Source organism: Hyperolius riggenbachi, chromosome 9 (genome assembly GCF_040937935.1).
Source record: "Hyperolius riggenbachi isolate aHypRig1 chromosome 9, aHypRig1.pri, whole genome shotgun sequence".
NCBI lineage: Eukaryota > Metazoa > Chordata > Amphibia > Anura > Hyperoliidae > Hyperolius > Hyperolius riggenbachi.
In genome coordinates, this window is record NC_090654.1 from 39631677 (window position 1) to 39650022 (window position 18346).

At 40.6% G+C, this 18346-nt stretch overlaps 1 protein-coding gene across 1 annotated transcript in view; it reads right to left on the reverse strand.

The window, feature by feature from the left end:
* VCL (vinculin) overlaps positions 1-18346 on the reverse strand; it is a 127906-nt gene that overhangs the window by 38136 nt on the left and 71424 nt on the right. The window contains exons 3-6 of the mRNA XM_068254812.1: positions 12731-12881; positions 11657-11765; positions 6939-7061; positions 6665-6825 (exon numbers count right to left, since the gene is read on the reverse strand). Coding sequence (XP_068110913.1) covers positions 6665-6825; positions 6939-7061; positions 11657-11765; positions 12731-12881 — 544 coding nt within the window. The remainder of the gene's footprint in view (positions 1-6664; positions 6826-6938; positions 7062-11656; positions 11766-12730; positions 12882-18346) is intronic.

Sequence of the window (18346 nt, forward strand, 5' to 3'; positions counted from 1 at the left end):
CTTGACCTTCTGTATGTCATCTGTGTATTTAGCAGTCTGCATGGTAAGCTTTAATGCACATAACTCACTAGTGCTTTCACACATTACTGTGAGATATCACACCACGGTCTAGTTCTCTATTCCGCTATCTTTAGGAAACCATGCATAGTTACAACTTTAAAACCCATGCGTGCAGCAATAAATGCGATCATTAATTCAAACTAAAGAACAAACACTCTTTACATGCTCTCAACCTATAGATGAAAAAAAAAGGCAAAGCAGAAAGTTGCTTGGTTAATAATGCTCGACAAGCATTGAAGAAATGTTAAAATTGAATTGTCAACTTAAATCCTATATTCCTCAATTCTCTCAAAACTTGCATCCAGCTTCAATGCATATAATGCATGGCCATCAAAAATGCTAATTGAGAACTGGTGCCAAGTCTTTATTTGTATGAAGTTTCCCATAAGGTACAATGAAGCAGAGCTCATGTTCTACGTTTTTAACTGTTGGCACAAGTAAAAATGCAGGCAAGTAGAGCCAGCATGCATATATACAGAACTGAAGCCAGCCCTGAAAGCCTCAAAGTCTAGGTCACATAAGTATTGCAAATTTCTCTTAGCAGCTAATTCATATGCTCTATGGTGGACCTTAAGACACTGAAGCAGAAAAAAAATTATGATATGATTTGTATGTGTAGTACAGCTAAGAAATAAAACATTAGGAGCAGAGACATAAGTCTAATATTGTTTCCAGTACAGGAAGAGTTAAGAAACTCCAGTTATCTATGCAAAAGAGCCATTGAGCTCCACAACTTTCAAAGTCACAGAGAGCTCTGTCTTCTGAAGCTTGTTATTTCAACAGTCAGTCACGGTTTTCTTTTTCTCTCTAGAGGACAGTTCAAAAGTTCATTGGCCTGCTCAGTAAAATCATTTAGAATGCTGAGTAGTGTGTAAACTGCAAATATTAGAGAATGATGCAATGTTCTAAAAAAAAAAAAATATATATCTATATAACAAAATAAAAATGAGAATGTTTTCTTTGCTACCAACGTTCTAGTAATTATCCGTACTGTACAACCAATTATATCATAATTATTTTTTTTGCTTCACTGTCTCTTTAAAGAGAACCCCGAGGTGAGAGGGATATGGAGGATACCATATTTATTTCCTTTTAAACCATGCCAGTTGCCTGGCAGTCCTTCTGAGCCTAAGTCTCTAAAGCCCAATCTACACGATAAGATTCTTTGTGCGATTAGATTACGATTCTGTTTACGATCCAATAAAATCCGACATGTCCGATCGGGATTCGATTCAATTTGACTTGCAATTGCAAAACAATGGCAAATCGAATTGAATCCCGATCGGACATGTCGGATTTGATTGGATAGTAAATAGAATCGTAATCGAATCGCACAAAGAATCTTATCATGTAGATGGGGCTTAATACTTGTAGCCATAGATCCTAAAAATGCATGCAGCAGATCAGGTGCTCTTACTCCGGTTTTACTGGATTAGCCATATGCTTGTTCCAGGGTTCTGACACTACTTATGCTATAAAGTAAACAGGTCTGCCAAGCAACTAGCATTGTTTACAAGAAAATATGACAGCCTCCACATCCCTGTCACCTTGGGTTCCTTTTAACCTTTCCAACTTCCAAAGATAGCATAAAACATAGGCCACAAAAAGAAAAACTGTACGGAAGTTCTTAATCTTCCTTATCTTAATATCAATCTTATGCTAATTAAAGCCCAAATACTGTAGTGCAAAACTGAACAAGACAAATTGTCAGTGCAGTCAAGTTAACTCATGTGTATTATAAGTATTAGGTTTAGAGCTGAACTTCAAATTCAAAAAGACCCTTTGTGTAGCTTCTATTCACGCACACTATGTCAAAAATGCTATAAAAAGAAACAATGGTTTGAGTACAGAGGTAGGCAATGATACCCTAATTCTTGATAATTGGACCAGTAGATTAGCCATTTAGCATGTGCACGGGGTGGTTCATGTTAATCTTTGCCATTCATTGATACATCTTTTTGCCCTTTAGGCGAGTCTACAGGGGATCTAAGATCTGGGTTGATTGCAAGACCACATGGTTTGTTTATATTGAACTGGTGCTGGAGGCTCCCAAAAAGGTTGTTAGATAGGTATATTTGTATAAAAAGATAACTCAAATGAGTCCTTGTGAGTATATTTTCAGCATTTGATATATCCAACAGTCCAAACAATATTACACCAAAGCGGGCTCCCGGTATCGGTCTTCCTTTTGTTTCATCAGCAATAATCCACATGGTTTGGTTTTTATCTGTTATACTGCTTTTTTAATCAGTTTATTCTCAGATGAGGTGCTTTATCACGATATTATCGGATTATGCTTTGGTACGGTTATACCTTGATTATTAGCGATAGAGATAGATTTCTTACAGTATTAGTTCTTTAAAGTTGTATGTATACACCAGCCACTGTAGAGATTGATGTACGCTTGTCAGTATTAAGTTTTTGCTTTAGCAATGTTCTGCCCGCGCTGCTGGCTGGATGGGTTTTCAGTCTGGAGATTTAGATCCACAACTGCAAAGAGTCGTGTAACTAAATCTGAAAATGAAACCCGCATTTAATAATGTAAATAAAGTTAAAATAGAGGTCTGCAGAGATAACAAAAATAAAACAAAGGACAAACTTGCCAGCAGTGCAGTTTAGCAAGGATAGTTTACCAATCATGACTGCTCATTTTATTTAGAGCGGAAAAGATTAACATAATACTTAAGCAAAGGACGCGCATCCAAATTTGATTGGCCAATTTTACCAACTCCATGTAGCGCAAGGTCCAACAGATTTTGAATACTATGGTCAGATCCAGTAAGTGTAGCTCTCAAACTACTTGGAGGAGTTAAATTTAGTTATGTGTACCAGGTTTTAGTCTACGCGATACAAACCCTATAGAAATTGCCCCAAATAGCTTCATATCTACAAATGATTCTCATACACCACAGTTTAAAATAAAAACAAGATTCTCATGCGCAAACAGGCAAAGACAATATAAGTATCAGATTTGGTCATCCACGGATTAAGAGGATTTGCAGCAATACATATTAATGAAAATAAGCACATATCTCAAGTCACAAATGCACTTCAGTCACATTTTTCAAAGAAACAATAAGGTTGCTGTATCTATCAGTTCAGAAAAAAAATAATATTTTTGAGCAGGTAAATGCATACCACTAACATCACTGGCTACCTTCTATGATAACTCTATATTAAGATGGTTGTCTTTTTATACATGTATTAATCCATACTAGATTAGTCAAGGTAAAAATTATTCATAAAATGCACCGGTTTCTTTTGGTTTCCTAACCCATGGCTACGGGTTCAAGAAACAGTGGTGGCTAATGTTTTATAAGCGTACGACTATGCACAATATATTCTACACATGAAGTGGTGGCAATTTACCTAAAGGCGTGCCAAGAGAAGAACAACAAAAGTGAAGCAGTTGCGAAGGGGAGCCACATTTCATGTTAACTGAAGCAAGGATATTGCTGCAATGAGCTAATGCGCCACGTTTGCCCCAGTTTTATTCACACCCAGTTTTGTATAACCGCCTCAATGACTAAGGGCTAGTTTCCATGCAGCGCACTTCTATGCGTCATACAGGAAGCAGAGAGGAGGCGGCTGCCAGCGGGGGACATGCGGCAGGAAGTGAGCGATCAGGTGAGTAATTACACCCCAACCACAGCTCCTACAGTTCAGGGAGGCGGAGAGGGGGGGGGGGTGGAGGCATGTGGAGGGTGGGAGGAATTATGTCGGCCCCCTCCCCACAGCTTCCAGCGGGGGGGGAGGGGGGGTTGAAAATTAACGTACTAGGTACGTTGCTGGCACTTGGAACCGTTTCTAGCAACAACGTATGTAGTTCGAGCTTGGCAGGAAAAGGGTTAAATTTATTTTGAGTCTGTGCTTCCCTCCCTGACACCAGGTACCCAAAATTGCTCCAACTCTTCGACTCCACAGCCTTGGGGGGGGGGGGGGTGAGGAGGTCTCATGAGTACCAGTGTTTACATAGGAATTCTTTTGTGGGACTGAATGAAGTGGGTTAAAGGGACAGTGAATACGGAGGTGACAGACAACCACCCTACTATGCCAGGCAGGCACTGGAGGGGATTGCTGTGCTGAAATTACAGAACTTGAGACATGTAATATATGTTTTGACAATGAAAACATCAGCAGGCCATTTGTGTGCGCGTACTTGCAGCACTACTTTATTCTGAGACTACACACTGAAGCCATCAAATTCAGGCAGCAACATACTGTTTTCAAGGCAGATCAATAACATTAGATAATGGCCATTTGTAGTGCACTCAAAATCATTAGAGAACAGAAACACAAAGCACAGCACTCTGAGGTTAACAGGATAACAGGACATGCTGCTTCTGCTGCACGCATCTTACCTTCTATACACCAGAACATACAAGAAATAAAGAGAAACAGTGTGAAAATGAGACCTTACTGTGCAACGGCAGACACTAAGAAAGTCAAAGTGTCATTTCAGACAATAAATTTACTGCAGGGAGAAAGTTTTATACTTGTTTCATTCTTAAAGGGGACCTGAAGTCTGTATGCACATTTCCACTTATTAAGAAACAGTTTGCATAATTACTAAATATTACTTCAGCTTTCTGCCCCTACTTCTAGGAAAGAAAAAAAAACGTAATTTCCAGAGAATTGGAAGGAGGCTGTTCTCCCCTCCAGAGAAAAACTTGATACATACATCAAAATTCGCACTTTGGAAGGATTTCAAGGACTCATTTCGCTACCAGCAAAGTATCGGTGAATAAACGCATTTGCCTTTAGGAGGCTGCCCTTGAGGCTGGTCTAGCTTCTAAGTTTATCACCCCTTTCCTTCTCATATCTCCCCCCATTTCTTTTTTGGGCTTTTTCCCCATTCTCTCCTACTAGTCTTTTATGTAGCCATTCTTTTCTGTTTTCTCACTTTTCTCACGTTTCTTTATGATCCCCGTTTATTAGATTTGAGAGGAATGGTATGCTATTGTAACTTTTTGCGCCATAACTTTGTTATTCAAGTGATGGCATAAATAGTCCTTTGTTCGCAATGTTACTACTGTTACTGATCATGCTTCTCTTTAATGTTCATTTACACAGTCATGTATCATCTTTATGACTCCAAGTAAAAAAAAAATAAATAAAAAAAAAACTTTATTGGAACAAAAACACATGAAGCTGAATACAGTTTATTCTTGTTCATGCATTACTAAGCAAGATGAAGAGTGTGGCAGGGAGCAGGAAAACCGAGAAAAACCTAATGCAAGTTAAATGTCAGAAGACGGTACGGGGGGGCTGGCAGTTCGTAAGAATATACGTACTGTCATATTAAGCAATGAATAGCAGTAGTCATCCCACCTTAGCTGTCAAAGTGTTAAATTTCCTCCCTATGGCTTTTTAATGTAAGAGTAAATGTTTCTTTCTATCAAACAGGACTGTGCTTTCTGATCACAATGTAGCCTGCTTTGATGCCCACACTGGAGTGGACACGGTTTCTTCTAAGGGGAGTGGGCAATGTGCCATCACTTTTTACTACATTGATTTGTTCATGGTATGGCAGGTTGTAAAAACAATATATAAAACTATTTTATTCAAGTCCTTGCTCTTTTATTTTATAAATACCGCAATATAAATATTTACTTCATAGGCACTTTAAAGTGGATCCGAGATGACCTTTTACTCATTGCATAATTGTGTTCCTTTACTATTTTTTATAGGGCATTCCTCAAGCCAAATACTTTTTTGTTTTCGTTTTAATACTCTAATTCCCTATAAACTAAACAAGCCACGCCCACAGGTTTTCAGAGAGCCAAGGCACTTTCAGACAGTAGCAAGGGCTTATGGGAGCTCAGTCTGGGCAGGAGGAGGGGGAGGTATTACTAGCCAGAGATTTCAGAGGCAGAGGGGAGGAGGGGGGGATTAGGTTTTTTTTGCTCAAGATGCAGATAAGTCTGCCTCTGTGTAATGTTTACAAACAACATGGCTGCTGTCATTGTATCACAGGAAGAAATAATTATATTCTATTAAAGCTGTTTGCAGCTAGATTTGCTAAACTTTAGATAAGATATATAGACAAGTTACTTGTTATAGTTAGTTTTTCATCTCGGATCCGCTTTAAGACTGCCAGTGATGCTCAGTCAGAATATTTCGAAAAAATATTTTCATAATTTTCAATTTTTTTTTTAGTGCCAACACATTATACAGCACTGTTAAGGGAATACTAAATAGTTTACTCTACTTATTGCCCATCAAAGAGGCTCACATTCTAAATATTGCTACCATAGTTAGTGATTTTCTGCACTCTTCACCCCAAAACTATAGTGAAAGACTGACAGAATGCCAGGCAATCAGATGCCCCTTTATTAGACCATTGTCATTGAACGCATCAGAATAAAGGCAGCGGCTAGGCAACCGCATTCCTCACCCTCGCCTCCCGCACACTGCAGGACAATATCTGTCCTCCCTACTTGACATTTATCCAAAAAAAGCAAACCACCTGGATTTGTCTTATGCTACTTTCATAACGTTATAACCAGAACAGGAGTACTTTAGCAGTGCGGAGATCACTTTTTGTAGGATAAAAAGATCCATAAAAGGAAAACTTGCTTCTCCACCATGTTAAACACCTCACCTTGCTTGCCCAGGCGTCTTCATCCCAAGATGTAAGCTGTAGGACCCTTATTATTTCATTAATTTCTGCACTCATCTTATCCACTGTAAAGTTACGATTTTTAAGAGCTTCTTCAATGCCTTGACTACGGGAGTTCTTGGTTGTCACAAAGATTTTCATAGCTTTCAAAACAAAAGAAATATATACAGATTAGTCATGCAGATTTCAATGTGCATAAAGTGCACAAAGAGAAACTCTGGGTCTGTACTCCAATACAAATTCAAGATTTACCTACCGGAAATCAAGACTGGAAGCAAATCCTTCACAGTGTTCATGGAATTGACAAGCATGACTCGATGTTCCTGATGGGTCAACTCCTGCTGACGGTCATCTATCATTTTTGCCATCTTGGTCATTCCTGAGTAGGAAAAATGTAATCTTCGTTTAATCACTACTATAGCTGCACTACTATAGCTCACTATTCAATATACCTCACTTTATTTCAATATATACCGGTGCCTATCAGCCATCTCCTCCTGGATGTCCGCTAAGTTCCTGAAACTAAACCTAGACAAATCGTAATTTATGATCTTCCCACCCCAGCCATCCCTGTACTCTGCACTCTCCTTCACTCCCCTCATCCAAAACCTCACAAAGCCCTGCAACTTCCACCTCCGTAACATCTGCAAGATGCACCCTTTCCTGACCTCTGCCAGCACCAAACTCATCCATACCCTCATAATTTCCCGCCTTGACTACTGCAATGCCCTTCTGTCTGGTCTCCCTATGACCCGAATAGCCCCACTGCAATCCATCATGAATGCGGCAGCCAGAATTATCCACTCCTCCCTCCACTGGCTTCCTATCCAGTCCAGAATCAGAATTAAGATACTGTGTCTGACCTACAAATCTGTCCACAAAACCTGCCCAACCTACATTTCCGATCTTACTCAGAGGTACACACCTAGCCGTTCACTCCGCTCCTCGAATGAACTTCGCCTGACCGCCGCCCGCATCACCCAGTCCCATGCACGCCTCCAGGACTTCTCAAGAACTGCTCCAACACTATGGAACTCCCTACCTCCACCCTTTAGGGCAGCCCCCTCCAACATCTTCAAGAAGGCCCTCAAAGCTCTCCTTTTTATTCTGGCCTACCACCCCTCACAAGTGCTCTAAACCCGAAGCTAAACTCTGCTCCCCTACCTCTCGTGTCTCTACCTCTCCCTCTAGGTTGTAAGCCTTTGGGCAGGGTCCTTCTCCTTTTGTGTCCTACCTGATCATGCACCTCCATTACTGTGTACCCATGCTAGCATCTGAGTGAACCTAACTTGCCTAATCTCCATGCTCCATCCAGTGACTGACTAAGCATTACCTTGTACTTATACTGTGCTGCGTGATGTGGTTTTTCTTGTATTCCTGTATTGTCATATTGCTGTATGTCACCCCTAAATATTGTATGTAACCTGAACTAATGTCCAGCGCTGCGTAATACGTTGGCGCTTTATAAATACAACAAATAAATAAATAGTTATGCCCACGGAGGCCTTGCTCACAGAGACGTTTTTGTAAAATTTTAAGCGCAGGCGATTTTCAAAATCGCCCTGAAAGCGTTTGTGCAATGATTCTCTGAGTTTGTATCCGAGCGGATTGTTTAAGTTCCGCTTTGAAAAGCTATGCTAGGGTCATTTTTGAGGCATTTTGCCTCAATGGAAAGTATAGGAAAACCGCAAAACGCTCACCAAATCGCTTTGGCAAGCAATTGTGTGAGCGTTTAACCCCCTTGCCGTTCTGATTCTTTCCAGATTTTAGGGTCTAAAAGAGGTGCAATTTTTTTTCCACTCTTTCAGACTCTAAAACCTGAAAAAAAAAAAAATCATTCTGGCAGGGAGATCTGCAGCAGAATAAAAAAAAAAAATAAATAAAAAAATTTCACCTTCCTGGGCTCCATCGCTGCAGTTTTCACTTTGTCCACTGGATGGCGCTAATATACATATAAACGAACTTCTCTATACTTCTCTAATATAGAGAAGTTAGTTTTAAATATTAGCCCCGCCCCCGATGAAGTCACGCCGCCACCGCCGCTCCGATTGGCTGCCGGGTCCCCGGAATAGCGGGGACATGGGGATCCCGGCGTCCAGGGAAAGACCCCACACTGCCGGGGAGAGAGGCTGGAGTCCCGCTGTGCAGCACGATCGCGCGCAGGACTCCACATTTGCAGTTAAAGCGCTGCACTCCCTACCCCGACCTGAGCTCGGGATCACCGCTAGCAGCTTCTTTTTTCTACCCCGAGCTCAGGTCGGGAAAACCGCCAAGGAGGTTAAAGGAAAAAACACATTGTATTAATTTTTCCCAGATTTTTTTCCGGATAAAAAGACGGAAGAACTCTGCAATAGCGCTTACAATAACGCCCACAAAAACAAGTGAACGCGCAGAAAATCGCGGGAAAAAAAGCCCACCGCAGACGGACACGTGGGCCGAACGCAATGTGAACAAAGCCTTAAAGGTTAATTTATCAAGCCTTGTAAGGGTTTCTAGCCTTCCCCTGGATCAACTAGGATACGTAAGGGTGCTGGAGAGGAACGGACCTAAATTTTTAATTTTTTTAATTTTCATGGTTGAACTTGATCAATTTTTTTTTCAACCAAACTATGTAACGCACAATATCAGATCAGAGTTACTATATTTTTTGGCATAGAAGACACCTTTTCTCCCCTAAAGAGAGGAGAAACGGTCACTGCATCTTATATGCCAAACACAGGGAGTCCCCGACTAACGAACGCCCACCAAAACGAACAGCTGACCCACCACAATGTCATCATTAAAACCCCGCACTAGGGGAGCAGTGAGGGAGAGGAGAGGTCTCTGATCTTTGTGGGCTCAGGTGAATTAGGTGAACCGTGTTGCCACTGCTTTCATTTATTCAGGGGGAGACGAGGACACGAGGCAGAAGAGGGGAGCAGAGGGGACAAATTAGGTACAAGGGGGACACAATAATTGGGGGAGAACATCTAAAAGACACTCCTGCACCATTGACGCACCAGGTTTAGTATATTTTTTTCCCTGGTTTTTGCCCTCTAAACTTAGGTGCATCTTCTAGTCCGGAGCGTCTAATATGCCGAAAAATAGGGTGGGTCAGTTAAACTATCAATATCTAAGCATCAGGATACCAGCCGATTTTAGCCATCTGACAGAATACCAATCTAATTCTACCACTGATAGCACTTTACTGCTTGTACACTGTGCTTGCCTTCTTCCCTAATGTACAATCCACTGTCCAGCACATACCAGACTGACTCAATTCACTTTCCTTCAAAGTAGGGATTGTTAATGAGATGCAAATAATTTGTTGATGCAGAATGATGTACCGTATATACTCGCAAGCAAGCCGACCCGCATGTAAGCCGACCCCCCCACTTTTACCCCAAAAAACAGGAAAAAATGATTGACCCTCATGAAACGCTGGCCGCGTGATCCCCCCAGTATGTCCCAGTATAGCTAGTATAGTGCCCAGTATAGGTAGGTAGTGCTCAGTATAGCTAGTAAAATGCCCCAGTATAGCTAGTATAGTGCTCAGTATAGCTAGTATAGTGCTCATTATAGCTAGTATAGTGCTCATTATAGCTAGTATAGTGCTCAGTATAACTAGTATAGTGCTCATTATAGTGCTCATTATAGCTAGTATAGTGCTCATTATAGCTAGTATAGTGCTCATTATAGCTAGTATAGTGCTCATTATAGTGCTCATTATAGCTAGTATAGTGCTCAGTATAGCTAGTATAGTGCTCAGTATAGCTAGTATAGTGCTCAGTATAGCTAGTATAGTGCTCAGTATAGCTAGTATAGTGCTCAGTATAACTAGTATAGTGCTCAGTATAGCTAGTGAAGTGCCCCAGTTTAGCTAGTATAGTGCTCAGTATAGCTAGTATAGTGCCCCATTATAGCTAGTATAGTGCCCCATTATAGCTATTATAGTGCCCCATTATAGCTAGTATAGTGCCCCATTATAGCTAATATAGTGCCCCATTATAGCTAGTATAGTGCCCCATTATAGCTATTATAGTGCCCCATTATAGCTATTATAGTGCCCCATTATAGCTATTATAGTGCCCCATTATAGCTTGTATAGTGCCCAATATAGCTAGCATAGTGCCCAATATAGCTAGCATAGTGCCCCATATAGCTAGCATAGTGCCCCAGTATGGGTGGGTAGGTAGGTGCTGTCCCTCCCCGCTCCCCCGCGGCCGCCGCTGCTATTACCTTAGGCGGCGCCGCTTTCTCTATCCCCGTACTCCTCCGGTAACTGATTCACAGCAGCACGCCTCTCGCTGCTGTGATGACGAGGAAACCATAGAGAGCGGCTTCCTGTAGCGGCGATGCCGTTACTATGGGAACCGCTCTCTATGGTTTCCTGCGTCATCACAGCAGCGGGGGGCGCGCTGCTGTGAATGAGTTACCGGAGGAGGACGGGGATAGAGGAAGCGGCGCCGCCTAAGGTAATAGCAGCGGCGGCGGCCGCGGGGGGAGCGGGGAGGGACAGCACCTATCCACCCATGACTCGCAAGCAAGCCGACCCCCCAACTTTTGGCCCACTTTTGGGGGGTCAAAAATTCGGCTTGCTTGCGAGTATAAACGGTAAATACTTTATGTAAATGTATGCAGAAATAGACAAAGCGAATTCCCACTAAGGTTTAATTTGATAGGTCTTCTTTCATGCTGCATGCATTTACATACATAATTTGCATAATCCTGCATCATTCCTACTTCAAACTTCTTACAAGAGATGTTTTCTCATATTATCTATTCTATCAAACCAGCAATGGCTCTTCCCTTCAATCCATCACTCACTTCCAGATCCTTCAATACGATTCACAATACTTACACACCAACAATTCCTCCTTAGTCCATACCTGGCACTAAAACAAACTATGGTTAATATGTGCATTGACAATTTTCAGTTTAAGTTTTTCATTATACAGTTGTAAAAGCAGAGTAATCAGTGTGAGGATCACAAACCTGGTCCCAAATTCTTAGTGTACGTCACCAGATCTTCCATACTTTCAACTACTTCTGCCACAGCTAGATACTCGAGGATACCTCTGCATACTCTGATTATTTTCCTAACCTTAAGGGCAGACAAAGGTAATTTAATTTTAAAAACAACATCTATTCCTGTACAATGTAAAAAAACAAAAACAAACAAAAAACTGTCACAACATAAGACCCATGAATTTCAGCATAGGAAAAGGGGAGGATTCATCAAGGGCGGACAGTGATAGATAACACTACTGCAATAGACAAACCATTAGCCCATTGTGTGAGCCAGCTATGTATAGCACTTTTATAGGGACTAAGGCACTAAGCCTATTTTTACACAAGGTAGTTAACAACATGGGATGATTGTGCTTGGTATTCCTGCTGTGTGACCCATGCACAGTAATCAGTTTACTGCTTTCAATAGTAATCTATATGACCGGGAAGCACGGTGGCGTCCCCGGTTTGAATCCCACATCCCAAAAACACATAGATAAGCTAACTGGCTTCCCCTAAATTGGCCCTAGACTAGGATTCATACACTACAGGATACATACATAGTATGTAGGGATTAGATTGTGATCCCCTCTGAGGGACAGTTAGTGACAAGACAATATACTCTGTACAGTGCTGTGGAAGAGGTCACCGCTAGATAAATACTAAATAATAATAATAATAACCATTGTTAAAATTGGTTAATAGTAGCAAAATTTCTACCACCAGTGTAAACAAAGTTTGCCAGGAAAACTTTTAAAGTGAACCCAAGGCAAGAGCGATATGCAGGCTGCCATATTTATTTCCTTTTTAACAATACCAGTCACCTACCAGCCCTGCTGGTCTATTTGGCTGCAGTGGTGTCTGAACACCAGCAGAAACAAACATGCAGCTAACCTTGTCAGATCTGACAATACTGTCAGAAACACGGGTGATCCAGTGTTAAAGGTTTATCCTCTCGCCACTATGGGCTATTTTGTGAATCTATGACATTGGATACCAGGCAAGTAGAAAATTGATAGTACTTTACATGCCATGCAGCACTGGAAAGTAACTACCTACCTCTGCTTCATCAAATGTCAGGAGCAGGTCTGATGTGCCGGAAAGGATTCCTCGGGAGCCATCAATAAGATAATCACGAGCTGGCACTGAGTATGGATCCGCGTGGAGCATCTGAGCAGCCTGGACAAGCTTGGCACAAGCATTTTCTACTCTGGGGCAAAACAGGGAAAATTGTTAGGATATGTAAAAATAAAGTCAAAGTAAGCACATGCATCAAATGTGACCCCACAATTAAACGAGAGACCCCAAAGTTGTCACATTCAAAGGCTGGGTTCACACATAAAAAGTGTACAGTTTAGTTCTACTCCAGTCAGTGTTGTTTAGTTTTCGATGGGAAAACAAATGCAAAACTGACAGGACCAGAAATGTACAGATTTATGTATGAACCAAGTCTGCTCAAACCAACTAACTGCAACTCAAACACGGTATGTAATAAACTGGGGTACAGAAGAATACCTGTAATGTACTTACTGTATATACTCGAGTACAAGTCTAGAAATTAAGGTCTGATTCACTTCATAAATATTAAAGTTGTAGCGCTTGTATATTAGATTGTAATTGGCTGCACAAAGTAAATAGAGTATCCACTACTGTAATTGATAATACCCATGCGCCTTTGTATAAAATTAATACAACACTTTATTAAAAGATGAACCTATCCACATTCACGAATATTGCAGACAACTTGATCTGTCCAGTAGCCTGCCCAGACGTAGCAAAAATCCTAGGACTAACTGGCCAATCTACTGCTGCCAGTTCCTTGTGTGAACAGATTTAGATAGAAAAAATGTTCCCTCAATTAAAATTGTAGTCCAGATAGTGCACTATCTAGTACCTGCACTGTCTTCTGGTGCCATTTTAAAAAGGGACATTCACGTCTCCAAAAATGTCTCCGTATTATAGTTGCAACTACTATAGTTCATTACTTGTGCTGCACCCTTCTGTAAATGCAGTAAATGTCTCCATAGTTTCAGTACATATGAGTATAATCCGTAACTTCTGCTGCATCCACAGCTCACATAGCCAGCCAGTCAAACTCACGTATCCTGGAGATGGCGGAGGAGGTCCCGAGCCTTGGATCTTTGGATAGTCTTAGGCAGTCTCGAGTCCCGGCCGGTGACTCGTTGCTACATCGTACTGCCGGTGTCCAAGGGAACCGCACACGGACTTCCGAGTTAGCGTGGGCACGGAGTCCAGGGGGTGACATTACCACACTTGGAGCCAATAGCTAACGCGTTTCGGTACGAACCGCCTACCTTCTTCAGGGCATGTTTCCAATGGCTGTGCTCCCTCTTATGCTCCCTTACTCCATCCACATTTCTCCATATTCTCCTGTTCTCATTTTAAACATAAAAATACATTTAAAAAACGAAAATTTCAACATCGGAGTTGAGACCCAATGGAGCCAGACTGTTTAGCGTGTATATCCACTTGGTTTCCTTGCGGGACATCTTGTCAATAAAGTTCCCTCCTCTACAGCTTATTGCAGCCACATTCAATAATATATACCACCCCAGTGCTGTTACAATTCAAATCACCCATCACATCAAATTGTTCATGGGTTGTTGGCGACCTTTATCGGTGCACAGTATTTTGTGTTTTTACAAGGGACACAGAAGCTACACCTCCTAAAGGAGCCTCTCTTCTTCTTAAAGGGGTTATTTCGCGAAAAAAGTAGGCAGTTAAAAAATGTGACAGATGACAGGTTTTGGGACAGTCCATCTTTTCAAGGGGGATTCTCAGGGCTTTCTTTGTTTTCAACAGCATTTCCTGAACAACAGTTGCAAAATCTAACTGACATAATAGTGTGCAAGTGATTAGGGAGGCCGGCTGGTATCTTGCTATTTTGGCAGTTAAACTGCTGTTCAGGAAATGCTGTTGAAAACAAAGAAAGCCCTGAGAATCCCCCTTAAAAAGATGGACTGGCCCAAAACCTGTCATCTGTCACATTTTTTAACTGCCTACTTTTTTCGCGAAAGAACCTCTTTAACTCTTTTTGGCTTGTTTACAGTTGGTGCAATTCTAATTTTGATGTTATTAGCTCTATTGAAAATTAATCTCAGTTTTTCCATTGAAATCCCATTGAGGGTTTTATCTTTTTGTAAGATCTCCCAATGTTTTTCTATATTTTTTTTTTATATCTCTTGATTGGTGGTTATATTGCATTTTAATACTAGGCATCGGGAATGCATCGTTTTTAGCTTTAGTTGTTAACAGATCTTCTTGAGTGTATTCTCTCACCTCATTTATAGTTTGTTCCAATCTTTCAATAATCATATTTCTTTTCAACAAATCTGTCCTTCAACACCACTTATTGTTCCTCAAAATCTTCAATCTCTGTACAGTTTCGCCTAATGCGCATAAATTGGCTCTTTGAAATGTTAGTGAGCCATTTTAACATATGACATCTAAATAGATAAAGCTATTTGTATCAACTTTTTTAAAAAACGCCTTAGTCTTAATTTTACCCCCCTGAATATAGTGAGGTCTAGAAAATGAACCGATGTGCTACTATACTCACTTGTGAATTTCAAATTATACTCATTCTTAATGTTAAGTCAGCCTAAAAAGGTTTGCAATTTCTCTTCCCCTCCCATCCATATAAAAAATGCGTCATCTATAAAACGCTTCCAGAGGACGAGGTCCGCACCAGGGCCCCCCTGGCCACCAAGGATAAACCATTGCCAGTAGGCCATATACAAATGTGTGAACCCCGAAGCAAACCTCGTCCCCATCGCCGTCCCCACACTCTGTAGATAGTATAAGAAATACAATTATGAGATAATATAAACATAATGGCATTTTCTATAAACTTAATCTGCTCATTAGGGATATCTGACAATTCATTGAGAAAAAAAAAATCTTACAGCTTCTACACCCTTAGTGTGGTCTTTAACCACTTCAGCCTACAGCTTCGAAAATCTTATGCATCCGAGCAATGTTCACCTCCCATTAATTCGCCAATAAGTTTATCGCTACTTATCACAATTAATTGATCTATATCTTGTTTTTTCCGCCACTAATTAGGCTTTCTTTGGGTAGTACATTTTGCTAAGAGCCACTTTACTGTAAATGCATTTTAACAGGAAGATTAAGATAGAAATGGAAAAAATTCATTATTTCTCAGTTTTTGGCCATTATAGTTTAAAATTAATACATGCTACAGTAATTAAAACCCATGCATTTTATGTGCCCATTTGTCCGGCTTATTACACCATTTAAATTACGTCCCTATCACAATTTATGGCGCCGATATTTTATTTAGAAATAAAGGTGCATTTTTTCAATATAATTTTAAAAAATGTAATAGGATACTCTTGACATGTATATTTAAAAAGTTCAGACCCTTAGGTAACTATTTATGTAGTTTTTTTATTTTCTAATTGTAATTTTTTTTATTTGAGATGGCCACATTCAAAAAAGTCCTAGATGCGAACGATCGCGCATCCAGGAAGGACAAAGAGGCTGGGGAAGCTCTGTATGGGCAGAAATACCGCGCTCTCTGATGAGAAAGCGTCGGTATTTCTGATGGGGACTTAGATCGGTGAATGGGAATTATATTCCTTTTCACTGATCGGGGGGGGGGGGGGGGGCAGCGGGAGCGCGCGCGGGCATGCGCCCGATCCCACGCACCACACGGCTGCAGCAGCAGTGCATATCCGTCCAGATATGGCGAAGTGGTTAATAGTATACAAAGAACTTACATCAGCCACACATAATACATAACCTTCTTCCCACTGTACTTTTTCCAGAATTCCCAAAATGTGTCCTGTCTGATATAGGACGGTGTTTAGACTACTGCTTTCTGTAAAAACCCATCTACATATTCGGACAGATTAGCCGTCAGGGATTCAATCCCGGAGATAATAGGTCTCCCGGGTGGATCTCTGACTCGCTTATGCATTTTTGGTAAATGATAATATATTGGAGGCCGGGGGTCTTTTTGCATCAAATATTGTGATTCTTTGTCATTTAAAATACCCTGTTCAACTCCTGATTTAATCAGTACTTCTAATTCTTTTTGAAATTCCAGACATGGATTTCTTTTAAGTGGCAAATAGGTATTTTTATCTTGTAGTTGGCGTTCTGCATCTTTTTTTATAATCTACTGTATTTTGAACCACTACCCCCCCCCCCCCCCCCTCCCTTACCTGCAGGCCTGATTGTAATGGAGGGGTCTTCTCGTAGGGCCTTCATAGACATCCTTTCTTGTACAGTAAGATTAGAAAAATTCTTTGGTTTTAATTTCCTAATGTCCTTCAGGACCATTGTCTCAAAAGTGTTCATATAATCACTCATTTCGTTTGTAGGAGTAAATTAAGATTTATTTTGTAATTTAGTGTGTACAAAAGCATCATCATTTTTATTTTCATTATTTATTTATGTTTTTTTTATTTATTTATTTTTATAAAAAAAATTTTTTTTTCTTAAGACAATTGTCTCATATTTCTTGATGCCAATAAACGCATCAAATGTGTTTAATTTATTTGTAGGCACAAATTTTAAACCTTTTTTAAGGAGCAACACCTCAGTTGATTCTAATTCTCTATCACTGAGATTGAATATCCCATCTTTAATTTCTTTTGGTTCAAATCGGAACTTCAGCCATCTTCTTTTTGGAATCGCCCCTCCCTCTACTTCCTCTATACCTATTCCTTCTCTCCTTCCCCTGTAGAAAAAATGATTTGTAATTTTAATTTTTTTTTTTTTTTTTTTTTTTGATGTGACCTCAATTTTGTTTTCTCTAGCTTTTCTGCTTTTTCCAATTTTTCTTTTTTATCACACTCTTATTATCCCTGTTACCTCATTGGCTCACAGAGGTGCTTATCGTGACCTTGAGACTGTACTGTGTGTACTCCTATTTTTTTTATTGCCTGAGGAAGCAATTTTAAGGGTTTTAAGAATTGATTTTATCCTGTTGGCGCCTCTGTTCTTCATTACGTTATATCTGCCCAATATGGTTTTCATCATTTGTGAAAGAATTAGTAAAACGAGAGATATAGTTAATGTTAGAATTTAAGTATGATATGCTTGAATTCCTAGGCCTCAGTTACTTTAACTGAGGTTAGTTAAAAGACTTGACTTGCAGAGAGTCTCTTTAAGGAGCATTTCTAGAAGCACTGTGGAACAGGGTCCGGTATCTCACCCAAGGCCAGAGTGCTTATCTGTCCACGATGTGCAGACTGCCAGGCATCTTTACTGTAAACATCAAGTGTTTTCATATTTCCTAAAGGTAAACAATAGCCAGGGAACATTTTCCCTCATTTCTGGGCAATAAGAGGAAACGCCATATTTGGCTTGTCCCATCGGAGCAGGCGCAGATAGGATCATCCATCACATGCTATTATCGGCGAATTGCATGCGATGGGTACTAGATCATCCCTGCGAGATGTCACATTTAACTCTTTAGAGGTTAGTATAAGAATAGTCAGCATGGGCTCCCGAGGGCACTGCTCTCTACTTCTGCTGACGTCCTTCTAGTAACTTTACGTAACTGTATGCTGTATATATGCCCAAGTGCAACTAGCATAGATGTAACAAAAGAGAAAGCCGCCTGGTCTATTCACTAGGGTAAGATCAAGTCTGCATGGAACGCATAAGATTCTACAGACCGTC